Source organism: Eretmochelys imbricata, chromosome 9 (assembly GCF_965152235.1).
Source record: "Eretmochelys imbricata isolate rEreImb1 chromosome 9, rEreImb1.hap1, whole genome shotgun sequence".
Classification (NCBI taxonomy): Eukaryota; Metazoa; Chordata; order Testudines; family Cheloniidae; genus Eretmochelys; species Eretmochelys imbricata.
Genome location: NC_135580.1, coordinates 18,051,194 through 18,076,607, shown reverse-complemented (window position 1 = coordinate 18,076,607; position 25,414 = coordinate 18,051,194). Strand labels below are relative to the sequence as shown.

At 45.3% G+C, this 25,414-nt stretch overlaps 1 protein-coding gene across 2 annotated transcripts in view; it reads right to left on the bottom strand.

Moving 5' to 3' along the window:
- GOLIM4 (golgi integral membrane protein 4) overlaps positions 1-22,542 on the bottom strand; it is a 64,390-nt gene extending 41,848 nt beyond the window's left edge. For both annotated transcript variants that reach the window (XM_077826738.1, XM_077826739.1), the window contains exons 1-2: positions 22,504-22,542; positions 21,151-21,388 (exon numbers count right to left, since the gene is read on the bottom strand). In XM_077826738.1, the coding sequence (XP_077682864.1) occupies positions 21,151-21,337 (187 nt within the window). In that variant the 5' untranslated portion in view covers positions 21,338-21,388; positions 22,504-22,542. The remainder of the gene's footprint in view (positions 1-21,150; positions 21,389-22,503) is intronic.
- Between the last annotated feature and the right edge of the window lie 2,872 nt (positions 22,543-25,414).

Sequence of the window (25,414 nt, the reverse complement as noted above, 5' to 3'; positions counted from 1 at the left end):
CAAATTCCCCTTTCTTCCATTTATTTTTATTTATATATATTTATAAAAAGGAAGAAAGGGGAATTTGATAGTACACATACACACACTTTTTATAGTTGCCTTCACTTCCGCTCTAAACTAGGTTGTTTAACCAATACAGCCTTCTTCTTTGACAGTAGCTTTTGGGGCATCTAGTAAAGTGTTCTTAAACAATTCCCAATTATCTTTCACTTTTTCTGATTAAATTCTTTCTTAGAGCTGACCGGGCTCATAATTATTTTCAGCTTTGTGAAATTAGCCCTTTTAAAGTACCAAGTACATATTAATGATCTGGACTTTATTCTGTTTGTACATTATAGATGTGATCAAATCATGATCACTTGTACCTAACCTACCATTAATTTTAATTCTGTGATCCATTCTTCTTTACTGGCAAGATGAAGTTTAATATAGAATTCCCCTGGCTTATATGTAACATTTTTTGAGTTAGGAAATTATCAGCCATAATATTTAGAAATTCCATGGATGTTTTAGCACTGGCAGCATGAGACCTTCAGCATATGTCACATAATCTGCAGTCCCATGATCACATAGCTTTTGTTTTTATTCTAAATGTTACAGACAGATGCATAAGCAGGCGGTCATCTGTTCCATTGTGTGATTTGGTGGTCTGTAGTAGATACAACTAAAACCTGCTTATGCTTTACCTATTAGGTCACTGATCCATATGCACTGAAAATCATTTTCTTTTGAGTTATCTATGACTTAGAGTGCCATTTTAGTGCCACTTTTGCCCCCTTGAGCCTTCCTAAATAGTTTATAACCATTGATTTTAACATTCTGGGAGGCTTTGCTTTGGGACTGCCTATGTGTTAGCCCTTTGCTAACCCATTTATAAATGTCAGTCATTCTTAAGGAGTGTGAATTAGTACAATATGAACTGCTAAATTGAGATTTAGTGTTACTGAAAACTAAAAAGCCTCCTTGTTCTAGAAAGCTTAAAAAAACTAATTAACTTGGCTATTTTAGTATGCACATAGTAGCCAATACATCACATTGAGCTGGTAAGGCCTACAGACGTTACCGTGAACAGATTATCAAATTTTACCTCGATCGCACGATGAAGTGAGAGAGCCAGATGACATACTGCAAGTTTGGTTAGTAGTAAATTATTAAGGAAACATTTGCTTTGAACTAACAGAAAACACAAAACACAACTGGATGCAATAATTAAACCTGCTGGAGGCACAAGTCACTAAAAATAAAAACTAAGTAAAAAGAACCACACTCACATAAGAACATGGAAAGCCTAATCATCTTGTATATGCTATGCATTCATTGTACATAGTTATAGCTCTTGTCAAAAAACAAAACGGTTACAGCGATAAGAGAAATCATAAAAGCTTGAGGGCTCTGCAGAAGCTGGAGGCAACAAAATACACATACCGGTACATCCAAAATGGGCTATTACTGCATGAGCGTCACCTTTCTGTGACACAGCCCTGCATATCATCAGTATTGAAAGATGGGCAGTGCCAAACGCTACTTTAAAAGCAGTGTTTCCAACCGAAAACTGCAGTAAAAGACAGGAGGAAAATATCATCCCCTGAGTGGAAGCCTTAGGGGAATGACCCCTTTTCAGTACCTTACAAAGAGGTAGGTTGCACTCAGGTTTTCCCCTTCCCCCATATCTGCAAACCTTTATTCTCAAGAATCATTCCATTGAAATCAATGGGAGCACTCTTGTGAATCCGGCTTTGAAGATATAGTATTACTGTCTCTAATGAGTTGGCTCAAAAAGGGGAGTTTTCCACAAAAACAAATATGAACAAAACGAAACATTTGCTTTTACATTTTTCAGTTTTTCGACAAAACAGAAAAAGGGCAGAAAAAGGGAGTGGAGGGAGAACCTCAAATCCCATCTTTTCAGTTTTTCATCAAAACCAGAAAATTTCAAATAATGAACATTTTCATTTCAGCCAAAACACCATCTTTCCCTGCAAAAAACAGCCAGCTCTAGTTTTTCTTCTAACTCTAGTTTACTGTTTAGTTTTCTATGCTCTCCAATCTGTATTTTAGTGGATGCCCAATGATCCTGCAGCCCCTTGCTGGATGGGCAGTGGAAATATCTGCAAGGCTCTGGGGTTGGATTGGGACACTGTCAGGCATACCATCCTGAGCCTGGCTAAGCGTACACCATCAAAATGTTCCCTGAGTGGAGCCTGTATTTAGCTACATCATTTTTCATCTTCAGCCTCCAAAACAGTCCAGGCTAAAACATACTTCTCTAAGGAGACAAAAAATATCTTGCAAGGAACCCACACGGTCATAGAACAGGAGGAGTAGGCACATCCACTTACGACTCTTTCAGCTGTGAGAAGTGGGATCTTTAAATACCAAGGGTGAAGGCAGAAAGATTGAACAGACAAACTATGGACATATTATTTTTCCAAGGCACAAAATATACATTCAATAAAGAAGTTTGGCCTTTTACTCCAACAGAGCTTCAGAAGGCTGATTATTCTGATGAACATTATTTTAAAATTAATACTCTAGGTACAATTACTGCATTCCTTGAAAAATGGAACAGATGGTAACAAGGTGCTTATTTTAAGAACAGGGCATTATTGTTCCACATAATAGTGAATCTACTCAATAACATCCTTGATGAGGCACAGCAGCATCTGTCTGATTTTGTAGGGGGCTGGGGGTGGCTGGCGGGCTAAGACTTGCAAAAACTGGCCATGAATCTACATGTCAGACCCTTTCAAATACATTTCTGTATTTGACTGCATATAATCCAAGGCGTTTTGATCTAGAGATGTATCTCCTTCTTTATTATTTAGGTACAAATATATGTATGTGACCTGGCTTCCCCTATAAAGAACCTAATTTTTTACTTTCACTAGTTTTATGCGTGGTATATCCAGTCATTTCAACAGCATTAATCAGGATTTACACTGGTATAAGTGGAAACAGAATCAGGCCTATGTATGCATATGTTCAGTAAGAAAAACCCTCCCCAGAAACACAGTTCCTTTTCCTCGGGATCAAGCATACTATGGATAAGATTTTTCAATATGACTCATGTTTGGTTGCCTGAATTTTTGGGTACCCTACATGATACACTTCAATGGGGTCTGATTATGGCAGGATGGGTGCTCGGCCCCGTCTGAAAATTAGGCCCAGTGAGACAGCCTAAATTGAGCATCCAAAAATCATTGATCACTTTTGAAAATCTTAGCCACAGCTTATGTAGTTCTTCCATGCAGAGTGCTCAGCAGCTTATGCCCACTGTTAGCAACCCCTGTGGCCAACGCAAGCACTGTGATCAGTTCCAGAGAGAAATACACACAGCCCTTCAGAACAGGGCTTAATTTCCCCTCTGTAAAAGATACACTAGCCGTAGCAGGAAAGTCATCAGCGTTCCAGAAACTACTAGCCTTGCACTACCAGTTCTCATATGCCAGACCATTTCATAACTACAAACATACAGATATAATAGGCTGCCAATCGTACAATGTTGCATCAAGGACAAATCTCTGTGTCGGGCTACAAAAACACAGGCCTCTTACTCAGTAAGGTAAACAACTAGCACAAAGTAAACACTGTAAAGCAGCAAAACAAAGTAATCAAAGCTGCATGTGGCTGAGAGGACCCTTCCCAGTCTACACCATATTATTCCCAATGCACTGACCGTGGTTATACTTTCAAGGCTCGCCCCCACCCCAGTTTGTAACTTTAGATATATTTAAAGGCAATCAACTCTCCAATCAAAAAGAGTCTGAGCATTTCAGGAAGGGACAGACAGAGGGGGAAGGAATAGGCAGTTGCTGAATTCTGAGAAATAAATTTCTGGGACCGCCCCATTTCCCCCCACCAAACAGACCTTTGGGTCACAGCTTTCTTCAGTGTTGCTCCTAGAGTTTGGAACCCTTGGATACTAATCCTTGGAAAACTTGCTGGGATTGCTTAAGAGTGGCACAAGTTGCTCATCTTCCCTCAAAAGTGAAAGATTACAGAGCACTTTGGGTAGGGTGACCAGATAGCAATTGTGAAAAAACGGGACGGGGAGGGGGAGGTAAATAGGCACCTATATGAGAAAAAGTCCCCAAAATTGGGACTGTCCCTTTAAAAACGGGACATCTGGTCACCCTGTGTGTTAAGTGTAACTGACAAATTGCCAGACACATTCATTATGACAGAACCATGGGGCTACGATATTTAATCCATTCTTGGAGTGGTTTAGCTGGAGAAATATCTAGAGAAAGATACAACAAGAAGGCTGCTGTTTCTCCTTCCAGGGCTCCTGAGGACAATTTGGTGACAACCCCCCGTCAGAACTAACCTGTGAGGATTCTAGACATTCATTACTCCTCAGAGCACCAACTTCTGGCCCATTCAATTTTTAACTCCTCTTATTATAGCTGAGCTTGCCACTGCTGGTGCTACTTCCTGGGCCGCCCATCGCCTCATTCCAGAGGGGATCAATGAAGAGGGTGATTAACCAGTGTCCCCTGCACACAAACTCCTTGAAGAGAGTGCTGCAGCTGCCCCTGCCTTCTAGCCTTCAAGGTCACTTTTTTTTTTCCTCCTTTTTTGAGGGTTTGTTTTTAAATCAATGACGCTGCTAGCCACAAGTGGAATTTTTATGCTTGTGCAGCAATAAGGGTCTTTCTTAATATTTTGCCGAAAATAATGCTTTGAAGAGAGTTGTTGCCTTAGGGGGTGTTCCCTACTAAACTGCAGCAGCTTATGATGGGTACTTGGTGCCATTTCTTGGAGTAGGATGATATTACATTCTTTAGTTCAAACAACAGCCGAGATGGAAGATTTGTCAGATGATGATGATCCTAGTGGTTCAGATCAACATTTGCTTTATGATTCCAGAGTCCCTGGTTTTTAATAACTTTTGTTTTGTGTTTAAAATGCTTTATAAATTAGACATTTTATATGCCAACATATTTATGATAATTACTTAATTTCTGTGCTGGTAAACTGACTAGCTGTTTCTTAGACTGTTCTTTAAATTACCGAGGGTGTCATTTTAAGTTTTGTTTTTTCTTTGTCCTTTTTCTCTTCGTCATCTTGCCAATTTTATCATGAAGGGCAATATTATTTCCTAGCCCTCACCTGGCTGTAGAGGGGACTAGCTCCTACCTCACCCCTGAACAGCTGGGTTAGAGCCACTCAGGTCCAGGTTCTGTGCATAGCTGCATGACTGCTGCTACTTTCCCTGACTCTCATGCAACAAGTGGGAGGGGAAAGTGTGGGAAGCAGGCAATAATAGCTTAGTCATCTCCCTCTGTGCGGTGACCAAGGAGCTGGCTGCACCCTTTTCAGGGGTGCAGTAAGTCACTTTTCCCCCTCTTGGCACAAGAGTTATGTCCTGGGTGGAATGGTAATGGAGTCACAATAGCTCCTGCAACAACGCACCCATGTGCCACCCTTCACTTAAAACTGCGCCTAAACACCACAATCTAGTATTAATTATGTTTAATTGTTAACGTGTTTTCAAAGAAAAGCAGAACAGTCCCTAAACAGAACCTTTCCCCACTAAAATTCCCCCATGTGGCATTAGCAGCTCTAGGAATCATAGAATCATAGAATATCAGGGTTGGAAGGGACCTCAGGAGGTCATCTAGTCCAACCCCCTGCTCAAAAGCAGGACCCATCCCCAATTAAATCATCCCAGCCAGGGCTTTGTCAAGCCTGACCTTAAAAACTTCTAAGGAAGGAGATTCCACCACCTCCCTAGGCAACGCATTCCAGTGTTTCACCACCCTCCTAGTGAAAAAGTTTTTCCTAATATCCAACCTAAACCTCCCCCACTGCAACTTGAGACCATTACTCCTTGTCCTGTCCTCTTCCACCACTGAGAATAGTCTAGAACCATCCTCTCTGAACTACCTCTTAGGTAGTTGAAAGCAGCTATCAAATCCCCCCTCATTCTTCTCTTCTGCAGACTAAACAATCCCAGTTCCCTCAGCCTCTCCTCATAAGTCATGTGTTCCAGACCCCTAATCATTTTTGTTGCCCTTCGCTGGACTCTCTCCAATTTATCCACATCCTTCTTGTAGTGTGGGGCCCAAAACTGGACACAGTACTCCAGATGAGGCCTCACCAATGTCGAATAGAGGGGGATGATCACGTCCCTCGATCTGCTGGCAATGCCTCTACTTATACATCCCAAAATGCCATTGGCCTTCTTGGCTACAAGGGCACACTGCTGACTCATATCCAGCTTCTTGTCCACTGTCACCCCTAGGTCCTTTTCCGCAGAACTGCTGCCTAGCCATTCGGTCCCTAGTCTGTAGCTGTGCATTGGGTTCTTCCGTCCTAAGTGCAGGACCCTGCACTTATCCTTATTGAACCTCATCAGATTTCTTTTGGCCCAATCCTCCAATTTGTCTAGGTCCCTCTGTATCCTATCCCTGCCCTCCAGCGTATCTACCACTCCTCCCAGTTTAGTATCATCCACAAATTTGCTGAGAGTGCAATCCACACCATCCTCCAGATCATTTATGAAGATATTGAACAAAACCGGCCCCAGGACCGACCCCTGGGGCACTCCACTTGACACCAGCTGCCAACTAGACATGGAGCCATTGATCACTACCTGTTGAGCCCGACAATCTAGCCAACTTTCTACCCACCTTATAGTGCATTCATCCAGCCCATACTTCTTTAACTTGCTGACAAGAATACTGTGGGAGACCGTGTCAAAAGCTTTGCTAAAGTCAAGATACAATACATCCACTGCTTTCCCTTCATCCACAGAACCAGTAATCTCATCATAGAAGGCAATTAGATTAGTCAGGCATGACCTTCCCTTGGTGAATCCATGCTGACTGTTCCTGATCACTTTCCTCTCATGTAAGTGCTTCAGTATTGCTTCTTTGAGGACCTGCTCCATGATTTTTCCGGGGACTGAAGTGAGGCTGACTGGCCTGTGGTTCCCAGGATTCTCCTTCTTCCCTTTTTTAAAGATTGGCACTACATTAGCCTTTTTCCAGTCATCCGGGACTTCCCCCGATTGCCATGAGTTTTCAAAGATAATGGCCAATGGCTCTGCAATCACAGCCGCCAGTTCCTTTAGCACTCTCGGATGCAACTCGTCCAGCCCCATGGACTTGTGCACGTCCAGCTTTTTTAAATAGTCCCTAACCACCTCTTTCTCCACAGAGGGCTGGCCATCTACTCCCCATGTTGTGATGCCCAGCACAGCAGTCTGGGAGCTGACCTTGTTCGTGAAGACAGAGGCAAAAAAAGCATTGAGTACATTAGCTTTTTCCACATCCTCTGTCACTAGGTTGCCTCCCTCATTCATTAAGGGGCCCACACTTTCCTTGGCTTTCTTCTTGTTGCCAACATACCTGAAGAAACCCTTCTTGTTACTCTTAACATCTCTCGCTAGCTGCAGCTCCAGGTGCGATTTGGCCCTCCTAATTTCATTCCTACATGCCCAAGCAATATTTTTATACTCTTCCCTGGTCATATGTCCAACCTTCCACTTCTTGTAAGCTTCTTTTTTATGCTTAAGATCCGCTAGGATTTCACCGTTAAGCCAAGCTGGTCGCCTGCCATATTTACTATTCTTTCGACACATCGGGATGGTTTGTCCCTGTAACCTCAACAGGGATTCCTTGAAATACAGCCAGCTCTCCTGGACTCCTTTCCCCTTCATGTTAGTCCCCCAGGGGATCCTACCCATCTGTTCCCTGAGGGAGTCGAAGTCTGCTTTCCTGAAGTCCAGGGTCTGTATCCTGCTGCTTACCTTTCTTCCCTGTGTCAGGATCCTGAACTCAACCAACTCATGGTCACTGCCTCCCAGATTCCCATCCACTTTTGCTTCCCCTACTAATTCTTCCCGGTTTGTGAGCAGCAGGTCAAGAAAAGCTCCCCCCCTAGTTGGCTCCTCTAGCACTTGCGCCAGGAAATTGTCCCCTATGCTTTCCAAAAACTTCCTGGATTGTCTATGCACCGCTGTATTGCTCTCCCAGCAGATATCAGGAAAATTAAAGTCACCCATGAGAACCAGGGCATGCGATCTAGTAGCTTCCGCGAGCTGCCGGAAGAAAGCCTCATCCACCTCATCCCCCTGGTCCGGTGGTCTATAGCAGACTCCCACCACTACATCACTCTTGTTGCACACACTTCTGAACTTAATCCAGAGACACTCAGGTTTTTCTACAGTTTCGTACCGGAGGTCTGAGCAGTCATACTGCTCCCTTACATACAGTGCTACTCCCCCACCTTTTCTGCCCTGCCTGTCCTTCCTGAACATTTTCTAACCATCCATGACAGTACTCCTCTCATGTGAGTTATCCCACCAAGTCTCTGTTATTCCAATCACGTCATAATTCCTTGACATCACCAGGACCTCCAGTTCTCCCTGCTTGTTTCCAAGGCTTTGTGCATTCGTATATAAGCACTTGAGATAACCTGATGATCGCCCCTCATTCTCAGTATGAAGCAGGAGCCCTCCCCTCACAGACATTCCTGCCTGTGCTTCCTCCCGGTATCCCGCTTTCCCACTTACCTCAGGGCTTTGGTCTCCTTCCCCCGGTGAACTTAGTTTAAAGCCCTCCTCACTAGGTTAGCCAGCCTGCTCGCAAAGATGCTCTTCCCTCTCTTCGTAAGGTGGAGCCCGTCTCTGCCCAGCACTCCTCCTTCATGGAACACCATCCCAAGAGCTTGTTCATCCTTCCTACATTTCCTTTCCACCCCAAATAAGCAACAAATCCAGACTCTCGTTGTATATAAGAAAATCAGAACAAATTTTGCATTATTGGCCAAATTCTCTTGTTACACCAGAATGGCTTACTCCAGCAATAACTAAAAACAGAATCTGGCCCTATGTTTTAAATAAGGTTTTTTTAAATGGTGGACTTTGCTTGCCTAGTTTGCTTAGCAAGACAAGGTGGATGAAGCAATCTCTTTTATTGGACCAACTTCTGCTGGGGAAAGAGACCAACTTTTGAGTTTACACAGAGCTCTTCTTCAGGTCTGGGACCAACACGGCTACAACACCAGTGCAAACAACAATGTTTAGAGTAATTTTTCCTTTGATGGGACATAGCAGCGACTGCCTCCTCAAGATGCTGAGGTGAGATTGGATTCTGAATGTTTTGTAAAAACTCAAGGTTCAAGGCAGTGCGTGAGGGTTGAATTGGGGGTTTTGGTTTGGGGTGGGATTTTTTGGTCTTACCCAATTCAAACATACATCAGCTTTTGGCATACTCCACTATGATAAAACCAAACCTGGGAGGAAACTATGGTTATCACCTTCCAAGACTGTTAAACCACTTCCTCAAAACAGTTCATACAAAGTTCTGTTCTTCTGTAGGGAACTTAAAAAGGGACAACTCTAAAACCGCAAAAAAGTTATCAATCTAAGCAAGGTCACCAACAAAAAGCGATAACCTTTTCTCTCCAGTTTGCATCTTTCTTTTTGAAAGACACTCATTTAAAATAAAAACAACAGGGTCAAATCAACAGGTTGAACTCAATAGGAGTTTGCCATAGACTTCAGAGGGACCAGGATTTGGCCTACCTGGCATCTAAAAACAGAAAATCATTCCAAAAAGATCTTCTTTAATCAGGAGAGTATGCACATGACTGCTGCATTATTTAGTTACTATGGTTACCAATAAATATTAACAGGCTGCTCCTTAATTTGCTTTAACATAACAGATTTAATCAATTAGTTTTCCCATACAATAATCCCATTCCAAAACAAGCATAAGATTTATCTCACCCCTAAACTCCTGGAATTCTACCCACCACTGTTAAGAGATGCTACAGGGTGTACTCAACTTCCAGACAGGTTTCAGAGTAGCAGCCGTGTTAGTCTGTATTCGCAAAAAGAAAAGGAGTACTTGTGGCACCTTAGAGACTAACCAGTTTATTTGAGCATAAGCTTTCGTGAGCTACAGCTCACTTCAACTTCCAGAGTAAGTGTGGAGATAGTGTTCATGATGCTTCCCCATCTCCACACAAGGGTGAATGGCCTGTATCATGCCCAAATACTGGGTTTCTCTCGGGACAACACACAACATTAAGTAAGAGAGTCACTGACCCAGCCTGTTGAGGTAATGTATTTGGAACATTATCATCTTGACATGAGAGTTCAGTTAATATATTATGAAGTAATTCTATACACTCAGAGGAATCTCCACTCAGACCAATTGTGTATACTCTTCTGTGAGATCAGAGCAGCAGTTTCAGACTGAACCACTTTAGAGCTAGTTTCAAGCAGCTGCTGGCATAATCAAGAAACTGTTTCTGTGCAGGAGCACAGACTCTCTTCCTAAGACAGTGGTTTTCAGCCTGTGGTCTATGGCTCCCTGGGGGTCCGCAGACTATATCTAAGTTTTCCAAAGGGGTCTGCAACTCAATTTAAAAAATTTTAGGGGGTTCACAAATGAAAAAAAAGGTTGAAAGGCACTGTCCTAAGACCCTGCCCATTCTGGAAGCAGAATCTTGTTTGACAATACAATAGCTTAGTAAAACCATAATAGCACAAGCTTTGTGTGATGGGGTATGAACCCCACAGTGTCTCCAAAAGAATTAACTGGAGCTGGAGAGCTCAGTTAGAGCACCTGATTGTACCTGGAGGGGGAGTCAGGCCCAATTAAAGACAAATCCCAGCTGGGGGAGGAGCTGGATGGTCACTGTAAAGAGAAGAATCCCAGAGATGGCTGCAGGTAGAGAGGGGAAGAATTCGGCAGTGCTGCTTTTAGCAATAGAGACCAACAGGGTTGAAGAGGAAGTCCAGTGGGAGCGTTAGCCCTGGGCTTGTCTCCTAATTAAAGATTTCTGGCAAGAGGCCAGAGGAGAGATGGCAAAGTCACCAGGATGGAGCAAGTGAGCCCTGACAAAATGGCAGGACCTGGACCTCCAGGGAGGCATTCGACTGAGGAACATAGCCAAAGAAAAACTTGAGGGATACAAGTTTGAACCCAAGGAAGGGAGAAGTTGCTGAAATTCGCATTTTCATTTGGGATTTGTTGAAGGACCCCAGGCTCCTGTCATGAAAGAAACATGCATCTTGGGAAGAGAAAAAGGTGATGAATCCTCACATGAGGGATGTAAGACAGACCCTGGTTGTTGTCGGGATCAAACCTGGGACCTCTGGAGCTTAGTGTATGAGCCTCTACTGCGCATATTATATATATATATATATACACACACACACACACACAGAGGTGTCTCGGTGCCACTAGATGGGACAGAACACCACACCCAGGAGGTGTGTGGCTTACATAAGGACCGCTGGAGACCCGACCCAAAGTCTTGAAATTGTTTGTTTGTTGGGGTTCTGGTACCTCGGAAGGGACAGAGAGAAACTATAAAGTGATCTGGCTGAAGGGCCATCACACGTAGAGGTAGACCTCCACAGGGCTGGATGAGCTGTCAGCAGGTGACACTGGACAAGAGGAGCCTGGTGTGCCGTGCCCACCCACAAGGAGCATGTGTCAGCAATAAGTTCACTCTAATACACCCTGCTATAGACTACAGGGCTTCAGACTTACTTTGTAATCAAAGGGTTTGGGCAGTTGAAATGTCATGGGAGATGCCTGTGTTGAGCTTCTGGGGCTGCAGTAGCTTCCCCACCAACAGGTGTGGCTGCCCAGCCACCCAGGATAGCTCCACGAGAGGGAGTGATGAGGGAGGAGTCAAACATGCTAAAGCAGCCTCAGCTGTCTTTTCACTTATTTCATCGGCTGGAGGTTTGGGGCAGAGGGTGTAGCCTCCAATCCCACCTGTCTTGCTGGAAAAGGGACTCATGTTTGCCCCTGGCCACTTTGGATAACCATGTGGAAGGAGGAGAGAGCCCCACGCTTTGGCCCCATCACAGCTATAGGGCTACCTTTTCCTCCCTCTCAGCAGCAGGGGTAGTACAGAGGTATTTTCCCACTGAGAGACAGACTCCCTAAAGGAATTGCAGGGTGGGGGGGGAGAGATGGGGGGGAAAATAAGTAAATTGCTTAGGTTTAGGGAGAGGAATAATTTCAGTTTTTTCATCCCCTAGAAGGCACAACATACACACCACACTTATACTGCTGCCTCTCCCGCATAAACCCAGGGAGCTGTTCCAAATTTAATCAACACGTGAACCAATCCAGCATGTACTATTTTAGTGCCACAAGTGCTTCATCAACAGACTAATCACCTATATGAAGTTCCTGTCCTTTCTGGGACCCCCAGATACAAACGCAGTCAGGTATCTTTTGCAACCGTGCTCAGAAAGAAACTCCCATAGCAATAGCACTGATTTCTTTTTAAGTATCTAACACCTAGAGGGCAAGCCCACCACAGTCAGCCTAGTCTACTTATCGTTGATAAAAATGTTAACATCTATACAATGCAAAACTTGTTCTCACCTGCCTAAGCACAAGGAGCGATTAAAACTGATTACTGTACTTCCTGTTGGCATACAAAATAGCTGTTTAATATTTCTGCTAACCCCAAATGATACACTGAAAATCAGAGCTACTTTACTGTAAATCTATACAGGCAAAGCTATTGCGGACTTTCTTCTCTCAGGACCGCATCCAGTTCCATAAAACTATGCATGGTACAATCCAGGATTCAAAACAATCCAATTCTAATGGTAGGCCACTTGGTTTGTCTTCATACTCACCCCTGCACTGACTGTGGATAATGCTCTTAATTGCATGGAGATTTGTATTGCAGAGGTGTCAGATAATTAAATGCCAGGACACAAAAGAATGATACATGCTACTAGCTATAGTACAGCTTGAACATTAGCAGTAAAGAAGGTTTCCTACACCCTATTCCTAATGTGTGACAAACCCCTGTTATGGAGGAACCACCTGTACGGATATCAGGTTTGGTCTCCACATCCATTACGTCCTCAGCCTCTTTCCTGAGCACCGACATCAGCACCTGTAGTAATGGTAGTAGTAATTATCCACCAAAAAACAATTGGGCCACTGAACTTTCAGTTAACTGCTAATAGTGAATGCGATGCAGGGTCCAGCTGCAGAGGCTGACAGTCGGCTTGCCAGTGTATGCAGAATTTGAACCTCCAGAGGCACCCCGCAAGTGCACACGTCTCCTTCCATGCCATGGCACCATTTCTTCCTAAAGGAACAGCAGTCCCATGGCAGCTCCCAACCTCCAGACTCACTGTTCCTGTCTTCTAAGGAGAGCAGAGGCTGGGTCAGGAGGCCCAAACTCCCACCTCACTCAATCTCAGAGCTGGTTGGTCAGCCAGAGAATAGTCAACAAAGAATAGACAACAGTGAGAACGGGAGGGCTGAGAGATTTCAAAATAGCATCTGCTCAAGTCTGTGAACGGTTCATGACCCTGGCCAGACTGTTCACAAATTTAAAAAGAATCTAAATCCACCCTAATTACAGGTGGACTCAGGATTATAGCGCTACATTTTACAAAACCTGACCGTTGACCAGGGCCAGTTTTAAACTCAGAAGAAAAAAAAATAGTTTAAGATTCGGGTGGTGGTGAATGGGATAAAGACAGAGCACATGCTATGGAACCCAGAGACTAGACTGCAGCACTGGTAACAATTATTCCTGAAAGTATCAATTAATTAGTGCCTGTACCATACCCCATTAGGAGATGTTTTAGTGCCTCCAAACATGGACATGTATTACAAATACTGTAAAATAGGTAACGCATGCATTGCCTTAATCAACTCTTTCCATTGTTGGAATTCAGCTGCCAGAATCAGGGATCCTCTCATTTAATATGAAATCTGATAAAAGGTAATAAGCCTGCTCCTTCATCTATTGGGTCCTAATTGCCCAGTGCCATTTCTGAACTTACAGTATGAAATCTTATTAAAAATTCTTATTTATATATAAACTGGCAACCAGTTTACCTTAAACAACCGATTTAGAAATAAAACGGACACTTTAGATGGGAATACAGTCATGTTTCACATGATAAAATTTAATTCTTCCCATGTACAGTGGATAAAGGAATTTGGTCAAAGTGTTCACTAAACTGAATTCTGCCAACTCCACTCTAAACATTTAAAATAAAGATCTTTGTACACAAGGTGAGACGTGGGAATAAGTGGAAAAAAGAACTGAAATTCTCAGATGAGGCTAAATAACTTTCAGTGAGCTGAGAATCTGCAAGATATCATATAGATAGCAAAATTAGGAAGCCTTATTTGCTGTTCATAATTTGATCATAATATGGTAGCTATTTATTATCCTTCATTATGATGTTCTTTGCTACTTCTGGAGTGATTGAGTGGGTGCCTTTTAAGTAGGGTTGTCAACTTTCTAATGGCACAAAACTGAACGCCATGCCTCCCCACCCCTTCTCCGAGGCCCTGCACCTGTTCGCTCCATCCCCCCTCCCTCCGTCACCCACTCTCCTCCACCCTCACTCACTTTCACCGGGCCGGGACAGAGGGTTGGGGTGTGGGAGGGGGGGTGAAGGCTCTGGGTGGGACTAGGGATGAGGAGTTTGGGGTGTGGGAGAGGGCTCCGGGCTGGGGTAGGGGGGTATGTGTGTGTGTGGAGATGGGCTCTGGGCTGGGGGTGGAGGAGCTGGGTGGGGCCAGAAATGACGGGTTCAGGATACAGGCTGGGGTAGAGGGTTGTGATGTGGGGGCAGGGATGAGGGATTTAGGGTGCAGGAGGGGGCTCCAGGCAGGGGCCTAGAGGTTCAGAGTGTGGAAGGGGGTGTGGGCTCTGGGGTGGGTGGGGCTGGGGGTGAGGGGCTTGGGGTACAGGAGGGGGCTCAGGGCTGGGGCAGGGTGCTGGGGAGGGTGTGGGGTGCAGGCTTTGGGAGGGAGTTTGAGTGCAGGAAGGGACTCTGGGCTAGAGAACGGGGTTGGGGTGCGAGAGGGAGTTGGGGATGCGAGCTCCCAGGAAGTGGCCACCAGGTTCCTGCTGCCCCTAGGCACATGGGCAGCCAGGGAGGCTCTGCCCACTGTCCTCGGGCCTGCGGGCACCGCCCCGGCAGCTCCCATTGGTTGCGATTCCCGGACAATGGGAGGTGCTTAGCCAGGACTCAGGCGGCGGCAGCGCACGGAGCCTCCGTGACCGCCCACGCACCTAGGGGCCACAAGGACTTGGAGGCAGCTTCCAGGAGTCGTGTGGTGCCAGGGCAGGCAGGGAGCCTGCCTTAGCCCTGGGCCCCGCTGCACCGCCGACTGGACTTTTAACGGCCTGGTCAGCAGTGCTGGCCGGAGCCGCCAGGGTCCCTTTTTGACCTGGTGTTCCAGTTGAAAACTAGATGCCTATTTAAGAGAAGTACAATACACACAAAGTAGCCAGGTCAATAAAACAACAAATCTCAATCTCAAAACAGCATAAACAGAGCCAACACCCCAAAGATATCTCCAGATCCACAGCTGAGCTCAGCCTGGTGCAGGTTAGCGCAATGCTCCTGACCTCCCTAACCCCCGCTGCCCTAAATTGTTCAGAGCACTGCCAATGCATCTGTAACAGTACCAGCAGGGGTCTTGCAGAACTTCTCATGAAAGCATGAATAGCAAGAAGCACCATCACAAGGACTGCTGTGGAACCTGCTCTGAGGCTGGTGGAACAGTATCAGTAATGCTTTGAATGGCGCAAGCTGAGTCGTGGTGATGGTGCAGAGCTGGAGACAGGGAGAAAGTGACAGTATGTCTCACTACTGGTTCAAGTTGCCCTATAAATTAGCAATTCTTTGTACTTGCAAGGAGAATTGAGGCAGAAACAGTGAAATATCTGCTTCCTCATTGCAGAAACTGACTTGTTTCAGGGTGGTGCAACGTGCCTTGCTCAATAGTCAAAGTGAGCACGAAAAGGAGTTTAAATGCAGCCCAGGAATATTACGTTTATGTTATCCCTCACCCTAAGTACAAGAATACCTCCCTCAGCACTAGTGCACCTGTGATGCTGTGCAATAGGCAGCAGCCGTGTGAAACTGACTGGAATCACAGAACGTTCTGTTTCAGACCCATGCTGCTGTGAGGGGTGAGGAGGGGGAAGGGGATAACCCTATGCAACAGCAACACAGATGAAGTTGAACTGGATGGTGCTTGGGAAGAGAAGAGATGGATCAAAGTTCTCTCAGTCCTTACTCCTAGCATGCCTGCTTGGTGTGAGAGAGTCAGATTAATTGATGTTTTTGTTCACATATTTTATTAAGAACATTTTTAACAGACCATATTACAGACAAAAGTAATAATGCATAGCTCTTATATATCACTTTTCATCAGTAGATAGATCTTAAGTTTGTATTTATATATATTTAATTACAATACACCTGGACTACTCCGAACAGGGTCACATCACCAGCTGAAGCAAGCAATTATCTGTTTCAGATAATTATGTCTGGTGGCTTCCCCAGAACCAATCGACTCTGTAGACTATCAGCTTGCATTTTAGCTGATGTGGCAGCTTAAGTCCTGGTGGGTTGGACAGGCTTGGGGAAATTTGCAAACTGTCCATAATAGGGCAAACCATCCAGAAGGTTGAAATCTGAAGGCCAGGAGTCCTTCTGCTGTGTCACTTCCCCAAATTATAGTAAGATTTCAGGGTTGGAAAGAGAAGAATGCTTGAAGCCTTCAGATAATTGGGGTTCTTCTCTAATAATGAGTACCAAGAATAAGATAGTCAAAGGCATTTAGAAGTAGGATGGTTATTGGGATAAAGGATTAAAACAGGATAGATAAACATTCTAATAAAGTTAGTTTATGCCTGGGATGGGGGAGACTGGGAATTTTTAAGCTCTAGAAACCACTGCCAGCTCCATTTAGACTCGAAGCCGTCAGAAAGATGAGATTGGGTTTTCTTACAAATGTCAATGCACCCCTGTTGTAGCTACTGAAATCTGTTCCAATCTAGTCAATAGCCAAACAATGTCAAGCTATGCATTAAACTCTTCAATATGATACAACATGAAAGATCTTTAAGGCAAATTAAATAAGATTATCCCCAAATTTTGAATATGTAATGCTAAGAGAATAAGATTTAAAAATAATCAGTCTCCTGGGAAGATCAGAAGTTATAAAACACTTTACAATTAGATATTCTGTATAGGGATATAGTAATGTAATAGGTTTTTGAATGTGCTCTGAATAATTTTATAAGCCAGTACCTGTCATCTCTAAATTTTGCTTCCAGTAATTACATTGTGGGTCACAAAAGCTGCACTGCTTCCTCTAAAGTCCAATAGGAATATATTATGAGGTAAAACTCAGGAGATAAAACTCAAACATGTTCATTTCTGCAGTTCTCAATTCCCTAGTTTCCAAGGTTAATTTTCAAATACAAAGACTCGTCCCATGTGAGCAGAGGCCATAGAACCCCACTCCTTCCAAAACAGCTATCCTACTCACAGTTGTGGAGTCAACCATTTCTACTGGCTCCCCCTCCCTCAAACCCTTGCTCTGCAAGCTATGCAAATATTAAAAGTAAAGGAATGACATGTAGGTAAGAAAGAAAATAGGGCTCTGCTTTGAATATTTTCCCAGAAGAGGATCCTCCCATATATTTAAAACTAAAAGTGGCCAGCAAATCCATCACCCTTCCCCTGAATCTTTCTCTCCTGCTGCTGCCACCTCCACCCCTATCTTCACCCCCACCCAACCCAACTTTTTTTCTGAATCAAATGCAATGTATGTCTACTGGACCCAGTTTGGGCTTGCAATCCCTTCTTAACCCCTCACTAGCTCCTGTTTAGAGTATTTCAGCATACTTATACTTCCAAAATTATCACACCAGCAACCATATCCTAAGAGAAATGATTATGCCAAAAGAAACATGGGAATAGTGTGGTTTACTAATTATAGATTCTGTCACTATTCTAATAAGAATAACCTTCTCAATTATCTCACCAAGTTAAAAATAGTGAATGAAACAATTCAAAACCAAGTGTTTCTACATAAATAGGTTTATTCTAAATCAAAAGTCTTTGTCATTGGCAATAGTGTCTTATTTATTTTTAGCATTAAAGTAATTAGCACTCTTCCACAGGATGAACTGGGGCTCTGTACATTAGGAAGAGCTCCAAAGAAAGGAAACCTAGAAAAGTAAATATTTGTAGTCACCAGCTTTTTAAAAGGACACTGTCAATTTAAAATATAAGTCCCTTAAAAATAAAAGTTCAAAGTACGGTCAGATATGGAAACTGCCCTTGAGTTTCTCTGCCAATATTTTTGTTTTGTGTTGTTCAAAGCATATATTCCTTCAAAAAATATTTTCTTCTCCCCTGTTGCTTTGTGACTAATAACAGGGGAAATGGACTATAAACAAAAGACTGGATTGTCCAGCTTGTGTAGTTGTTTATATTTGTGCTAAGAGGTCATAAAATACCACCAAATCAGAATTCTCCACACATTTATACAAGTGGTAGCATTGTACACTCACTCTTCATAAGTAGAAATGGCTAGGGCTCTTCCAAATTGACGGTCCATTTTGGTCAATTTAATGGTGAGAGGCTTTTAAAAATAGTAAGTTTCATTATTTCAGCTATTGAAATCTGAAATTTGTTATATAACAATAGTGTTGTAATTGTAAGGGTCCTGACCCAAAAAGGAGTTGTGGTGGGGTCACAAGGTTATTGTAGGGGGAGTTGTGGTACTGCTACCCTTACTTTTGTGGTGCTACTATGCAGCCTTCAGAGCTAGGCAGCTGGAGAGCAGCGGCCGCTTGCCGGGAGTCCAGCTGTGAAGGTAGAGCTGCTGCCAGCACCAGCAGCGCAGAAGTAAGGATGGCATGGTATGGTATTGCAATGCTCACATCTGCACGGCTGCCTTCAGAGCTGGGCAGCCGGAGAGCGTCAGCTGCTGACTCTCTGCAAGCAGCAGTGTAGATGTAAGCATTGCAATATCATACCAGGCCATCCTTACTTCTGTGCTGCTGCTGGCGGGGCGCTGCTTTCAGACCTGGGCGCCTGGCCAACAGCCGCTGCTCCCTGGCTGACCGGCTCTGAAGACAGCACATAAGTATGGGTGGCAATACCATGATCCCTTCTAGAATAACCTTGTGACCCCCTGCAACCCCCCTTTTGGATCAGGACCCCCAATTTGAGAAGCTCTGGTCTCCCCCGTGAAACCAGTATGGTATAGGGTAAAAGCATTCAAAAGACCAGATTTCACGGGGGGAGACCAGATTTTACGGTCCGTGACACGCTTTTCATGGCCGTGAATTTGGTAGGGCCCTAGAAATGACTACAGAAGGTTCAAGGCAGTACACAATCAGGCTCTAAGGACTGTCAAATGCAAATGATAGAGAAAATGGGGGGAGCGGGGGGGGGGGGAGGACTGCGACAGCGGGCAGAGTAAACTTTTTTTTTCTAATCTCTTTCATTTCTATTAGTCTTAGGTGTTACTTGTAAAAATAGTAAGCCAAAAAAAATGCTATTTGTGTGTTTTCTAAACTGATGGGATCGCTTCATTTTTCTGTATGAAGTGTTCATATGTGTTTTGTAGTAAAAGGTTTATTACTCCCAAACAGGGCGTCTTTCAGTAGGAAATCTTATCTACATAGCAGATATGCTGGCAACGGCTCCCAGAGTCCAGGATAAGTGCTTCTTTAAAAAAAATATTATAAATCAAAATAATTGATATTTGATTTTTCTTTCATATTTTAATTGTACTTTTAATTGATTAAAAGTAATCAAAGGTAAGAGGGATATAACATAAAATGCTGCATGATCCATGATGATGACCTTTTAATGGAGTTCTTCTGTCTTATGTATTTGTATTTATTTGGATAGGAGAATGGTCCTCAACAAAATGTTTAGAAAGTGGATGTTTATAAACCAGCCCCAATGAGTACCATCTACAGATCCCTTCTCCTTTATTTGGGTAGCACGTTCTGCTTTTCTTCAGTTTAGTGAGAGCAGCAGAAAACTTACTGAATTTTTATTTCACTAAACAATAATTGTTCCTGTTTCTCTCTTTCCTCTTCAAGTACTGTTCGCAAAAATACAAACTAGCTAAAGGAACCCTTTAGCCATCTGCCACATACCCATCTCCCAGCCAAATGTTTATACATCCTTGGTCACTAGAGTGAAGATTCTGTCAAAAAATTTCCATGGCATTACAGTATTTCAATTTGAGGTAATAAAACTAAGTAGTGATGGTTTTAGACCATAGCTAAACATGTTCATGAACTAATTCTCTTGAAGTTAATAGATTGTGAGCCCAATCCTGCTGCTGTGTAAAAGCTGTAAATCTATAGTATTCATCTTACATATTGATGTATGTGATTGGATGTTTAATTATCATAACATGATCAATATTCATTTTCTAGCCACTTTTAAAAGTTTTTGAAAGGAGACCTACATAGTAAGGCCAAAGTTTTCAGAAACACCCACAAATGTGCGTGTGCCTGTCTTGAAACCACTAGGGCTGGAGTCTCAGTGGTACTGAGGACCCATACCTCCCACTGAATTGATGTTTCATGCATAAGTTTGACACCTTGCAACTAATTTTCAGAAGTGCTGAAGTAAATAGGAGCTGTGAGTTCTCAGCATCAGGTACAAAGTAGCTCAGTCTGGGGCATCCTAAAACCAACACACAGGATGAATAGGCACTTTTTAAAACGTGGTGCTTTGAGCCAAGAAATTCAGAGCCCCCCTCCCCCAGTGCTATTAAAAAATCTTTATAAAAAAAAACCCTGTAAGGATGTTCTACAAAAATATACCTATTATTATTATTAAAATATTCCTCTCCTGGTGTAGCTGCATGACAGGTGTAATGCACAGCAGCCACATAATCTCACAGCTGAGTCTCACCTCAGCAGACTGAATAAAACAGGCAAGACAATTTAAAGCAACTGGCAAAAGTAAGAAGTGTTTTTGTGTGCACGAATAAGAACAGGGGGACGCTGGGAGTGTTCCTTTGAAATTAGGAGATTGTAAAGTGCTTTGGGATCCCTCCGGATTAAGAGGTAGGGGAAATCCAGACCCCATCAGAGTCACTGGAGAAACTCCCATTGACTTCAATGGGGCCAGGATTTCAGGGACACTTGGTTATAGGGACACAAGAGGAAACACTCTGGCATGTAGTTAGCAAAACCTGGGGGCTGGGGAGGGCAGTAAGCTTGGGGAGCAGTTAGGGAGCTGCAGCCCAGGGCTCTCCATGGGGGGAGGCATTCAGGAGCCACTGGGACTGGGCAGGGTTTGTGTGAGCCCCCTGCAGAGGTCACTGCAACCAACATTACCTTGTAGCTGGGCTGAGAGCGACTCTTGGTGCTGCTGGTACTTGAGTGCCACCGCCTCGGCTTTCCTCAGCTGGCTCTGCAACTCGTAGTACAGCACGGCCCCGTAGAGGAAGCCAAACGCGACGGTCAGGAGCAAAAAGGTCTGGAAAATCCGCTTCTGTTTTCGGGAGCACATCCCGTTGCCCATAGTCCCTCCTCGGGTCCCGGAGCCCCCCCACCCCAGGCGGTTTAGCAGCAGCTGGAGGGAGGAGGAGGAGGAGGCAGCATTGGGCACCAAGGGACAGAGCCAGGAGGAGGGGACCCTGAGCGCTTAGTTCAGCCCCCTCCCACTGCTGCTGCCCTGGAGCCCGGGGCGCTCTCCGCAGGCCGTCCGGCCCACGTGGCTGCGGGCGCCCCAGGAGCATGCTGCAGCCCTGGGGCGCTCCGCCGCGGGAAGGGGGCTCGGGGGCCGCCCGGGGACGGATGGTGGGTGGGGGGAGGGGATCTCTGCCCCCCGCCTGTCTTACTCCAGGGCGGGGAGCGGTGGGGGCGGCAGCTCATCTGCTGGGGTGTCGGGGCGCGTACTGGAGGATGCGGGGGGGGAAGAGTTTCTTTACACAGCAGCTTTCCTGGTCCCTGCCATGCTGTCTGCGGGACTTGGGGGGTGAGGGGGGGGGGATCTGTGCGCTGCAGTGCCCCTGCCCCAGGTTACCAGTGTGTCTGTGGGTGCTGGGGTACGGGGACTCTGTATAGCAGCTCCCCTGTTCTCCTGCCGGGGTTGCTTTGGCAGAAGGGTCAGAGGGCGAGCCTGTTTCTCTCTCAGCTCCCTCTCCTCCGGCCCGCTTTAAGGGGGGCGTCTCTGTGCATCAGCTCCCTCCCCTCCTTACGGGGGGGGGTGCCTCTGTGCATCAGCTCCCTCCCCTCCTGCCCTCCTTACGGGGGGGTGGTGCCTCTGTGCATCAGCTCCCTCCCCTCCTACCCTCCTTACGGGGGGGGGGTGCCTCTGTGCATCAGCTCCCTCCCCTCCTGCCCTCCTTACGGGGGGGGGTGCCTCTGTGCATCAGCTCCCTCCCCTCCTGCCCTCCTTACGGGGGGGGGTGCCTCTGTGCATTAGCTCCCTCCCCTCCTGCCCTCCTTACGGGGGGTTGTGGGTGTGTGCCTCTGTGCATCAGCTCCCTCCCCTCCTGCCTCCTTACGGGGGAGGGGGGCTCTCTGTGCATCAGCTCCCTCCCCTCCTGCCCGCCTTGGGGGGGGGGGGGGAGTCTCTGTGCATCAGCTCCCTCCCCTCCTGCCCGCCTTACTCTGCAGCCACCTGAACGGGAAACAAAGGAAACTTCCCTGCCTGCCCTGGCCACCTTCCAGCCCTTAACTTACGTGTCACCTCCGCTCCTCGGCTGCTCTCTGCAGTGGAATCCCCGAAGGAAGTCCCGCTCCGGGCGCTGCCTCATTGGGCCCAGCCTCTGCCCACTCCCCTCCCTTCGGGGAGCAGTGTCTGTGCGCATTGGGTGCCCGCTGTGTCCGTCCGGCCCACGGGGCGCTCTCCTTCCCTCTCCCCGCCTTCTCCATTCCTGGATCGCCGCCCCTTGGAAGACAGGACGCTTGAGAGCTGGGAGATCCATGTGCACGCCCGAGCGCTGTGCGTGTACCTGCCGTGTCTACACGTTCCAGCTTGGCACACAAGCGGGGGGTGTGTGTACGCTCTTGCTGCGGAAACAGACTCGGTGTGGATAGCTCCTAGCTGTGGGCACAGGTTGTATGGGGTGCACGCGCTTTTCAGCTGCAGGTTTTTATGTTGTGCAAACCAACTACGGACACGTCTGGTCTGGGCTGTGTGTGTGCTTTCCAGCTGTGCACACCCGTAGTGTGTGCATGTGGCAACAGGACAGTTTGTGAAGGTTAGAATATTGTACACGCCATCTGCAGAAAGAAATGGCGTGTGTGTACATTCCAAGTACATACAGCTTCACACATTCCTGTTGTATCTACTTTCCAGGTGCTGGGTGTGTAGGTTCCAGCTGCATACATAGATGTATTTTGTGTGTGTGTGTGTGTGTGTGTGTGTGTGCGCGCCAGGTACATACATGGTTGTATTGTGTGTGTCAGTTCCAGCTGCATACACAGATGTGTGTGTAGGTTCCAGCTGTCTACACAGGTGTGTGTGTGTGTGTGTGTTCCAGCTGCATACACAGACATTGCGTGTGTATAGGTGCCAGCTGCATACGCAGTATTGTGTGTAGGTTCCAGCTGCATACATAGATGGGTGTGTAGATCCCAGCTGCATACATAGATGGGTGTGTAGGTTCCAGCTGCATACATAGATGGGTGTGTAGGTTCCAGCTGCATACATAGATGGGTGTGTAGGTTCCAGCTGCATACATAGATGGGTGTGTAGATTCCAGCTGCATACATAGATGGGTGTGTAGGTTCCAGCTGCAGGCACAAATGTGCTGGGTGCCTTCTTTGCTTCTGCACAGTTTCAAGCTGGAACTTGTGCTGAAGCCCAAAGGAGTGTGAGCAGAGCGTCGGCACATGCTTATTGGGAAAGTGAAGCCACAGAGAAATTGCTGCCCTTAGCCTCACTGGGCTCTACCCAAAGACCCACAGTGCTCCTAGAGCAGAATGAAGGTGGTCGGTACAGGGAGCAAAATAGAGAAGCCTGGATAGGGAGCAGAGTAGGAGGAACACAGTATTCAGGGAGGGAGCAATGTGGGATGAAGAAGCAGCTTGCTTAATATGATTTTTAAAAACATTTCTTTGAATATTTTTATTTTTAAAGTTCTCTTATACTGTAGGAATCTGTTCTTCTATAGCCTGGAACGGACATAAGCTGGAATACTGGATATCCTGTAAACTAATGTTTCTCAATGACGGGTTCGTGGACCAGTGCCAGTCTCTGATCTCTCCCTGACACAGTTTAGAAAGGCAGCAAGCTGGTCCTGGGTATCAAAAAGGTTGATGAACACTGCTATAAACTACAATCACTGACTAGTCCCAGCTATGCATACAGCCATCCAATTAACATGATGGCGAAGGGTCTGATCCTCTTAAACTCTCTGAGAACCTCAGTAGGGGTGTTTCAGAGTAACAGCCGTGTTAGTCTGTATTCGCAAAAAGAAAAGGAGTACTTGTGGCACCTTAGAGACTAACCAATTTATTTGAGCATAAGCTTTCGTGAGCTACAGCTACAGGTGTTGCCAGCCTTACTGGGCTCTCAGCAACTGTTAGGAAGTGCTCAACACTTTGCATGATCAAGCTCTGCACCCAGAGTTTTGGAAATGCTGGTCATCAAGGGGTTCACACCAGGTAGTGGATTCCTTTTGAGGTCCTGGGTATCCATGGATTTCACATAGGAGATGTGTGGCGAATGCTCTTTGCAGGTGTGCTTCAGCATCTCATAGGCTCGGGCCCCAATGTCCCTATTAGTTTGAATGGCTGGCTCAGTACTTTACCCTGAAGCGTACAGCAGCGGCACCGTGCTGTGCTTTGAAGACTACATAGGAGAATTGGGTTCTTCTTCAAGAACTTTTTCCATCTCTTTTGTTTAATGCACCTCCCCTTTCCCAAATGATTTGTTTGAAGACTCTTTTTGAACTGACCCGACATCATTTTTGGGTTCAGATTTCTTTCAGTAGCTTTATATTTGGCCTTTTTGTTTCTTTCTGCTGTGGCACCTGTGAGCCTGATTCTGCCACCCTTACTCACCTTGAGTATTACCTTACTCCAAGAATAGTTACACTGAAGTGGAGGAAGAGTACTGTGACATTATCTGATTAAAATATGACCATGTAGATCATTGTTGCTACTGTTATATAATTGCAACAAATTTTGTACAAAGTATGTCAAGTAAGGTGTCTATGGAAATGCAATTTACTGAAGGTGATTATGCTATTTGTATGCATGTATCATTTTTGTATCTGAAATTATGAATATTAACAGTACCTGTGTTTCAAATGTTTGTTCATGTGGAAACACCAACAAGGTGTTTAGTCAGCACATTGTGAAGGAACCATTCAAGTCGAATGGCCCATCAAAGAACACATAACTCACAATGGAAGATGCCTATCTACACAATGAATTTTCCTGTGAACATTCTAACTGGAGTATGGATAATGGATTCTGCTATGACTAAGCGAATCATGCATGGACATATGACTTGCCCATGTGACTCCAACCACCATCTTGTTGCCTGTAATTTTCCACAGTGAGAACAATGCGTTTCCATTCACTTGGCAGAAGCTATAAAAGGCTTATACTAATGGGAGCATTCTAAACAAGGGACTGAGGA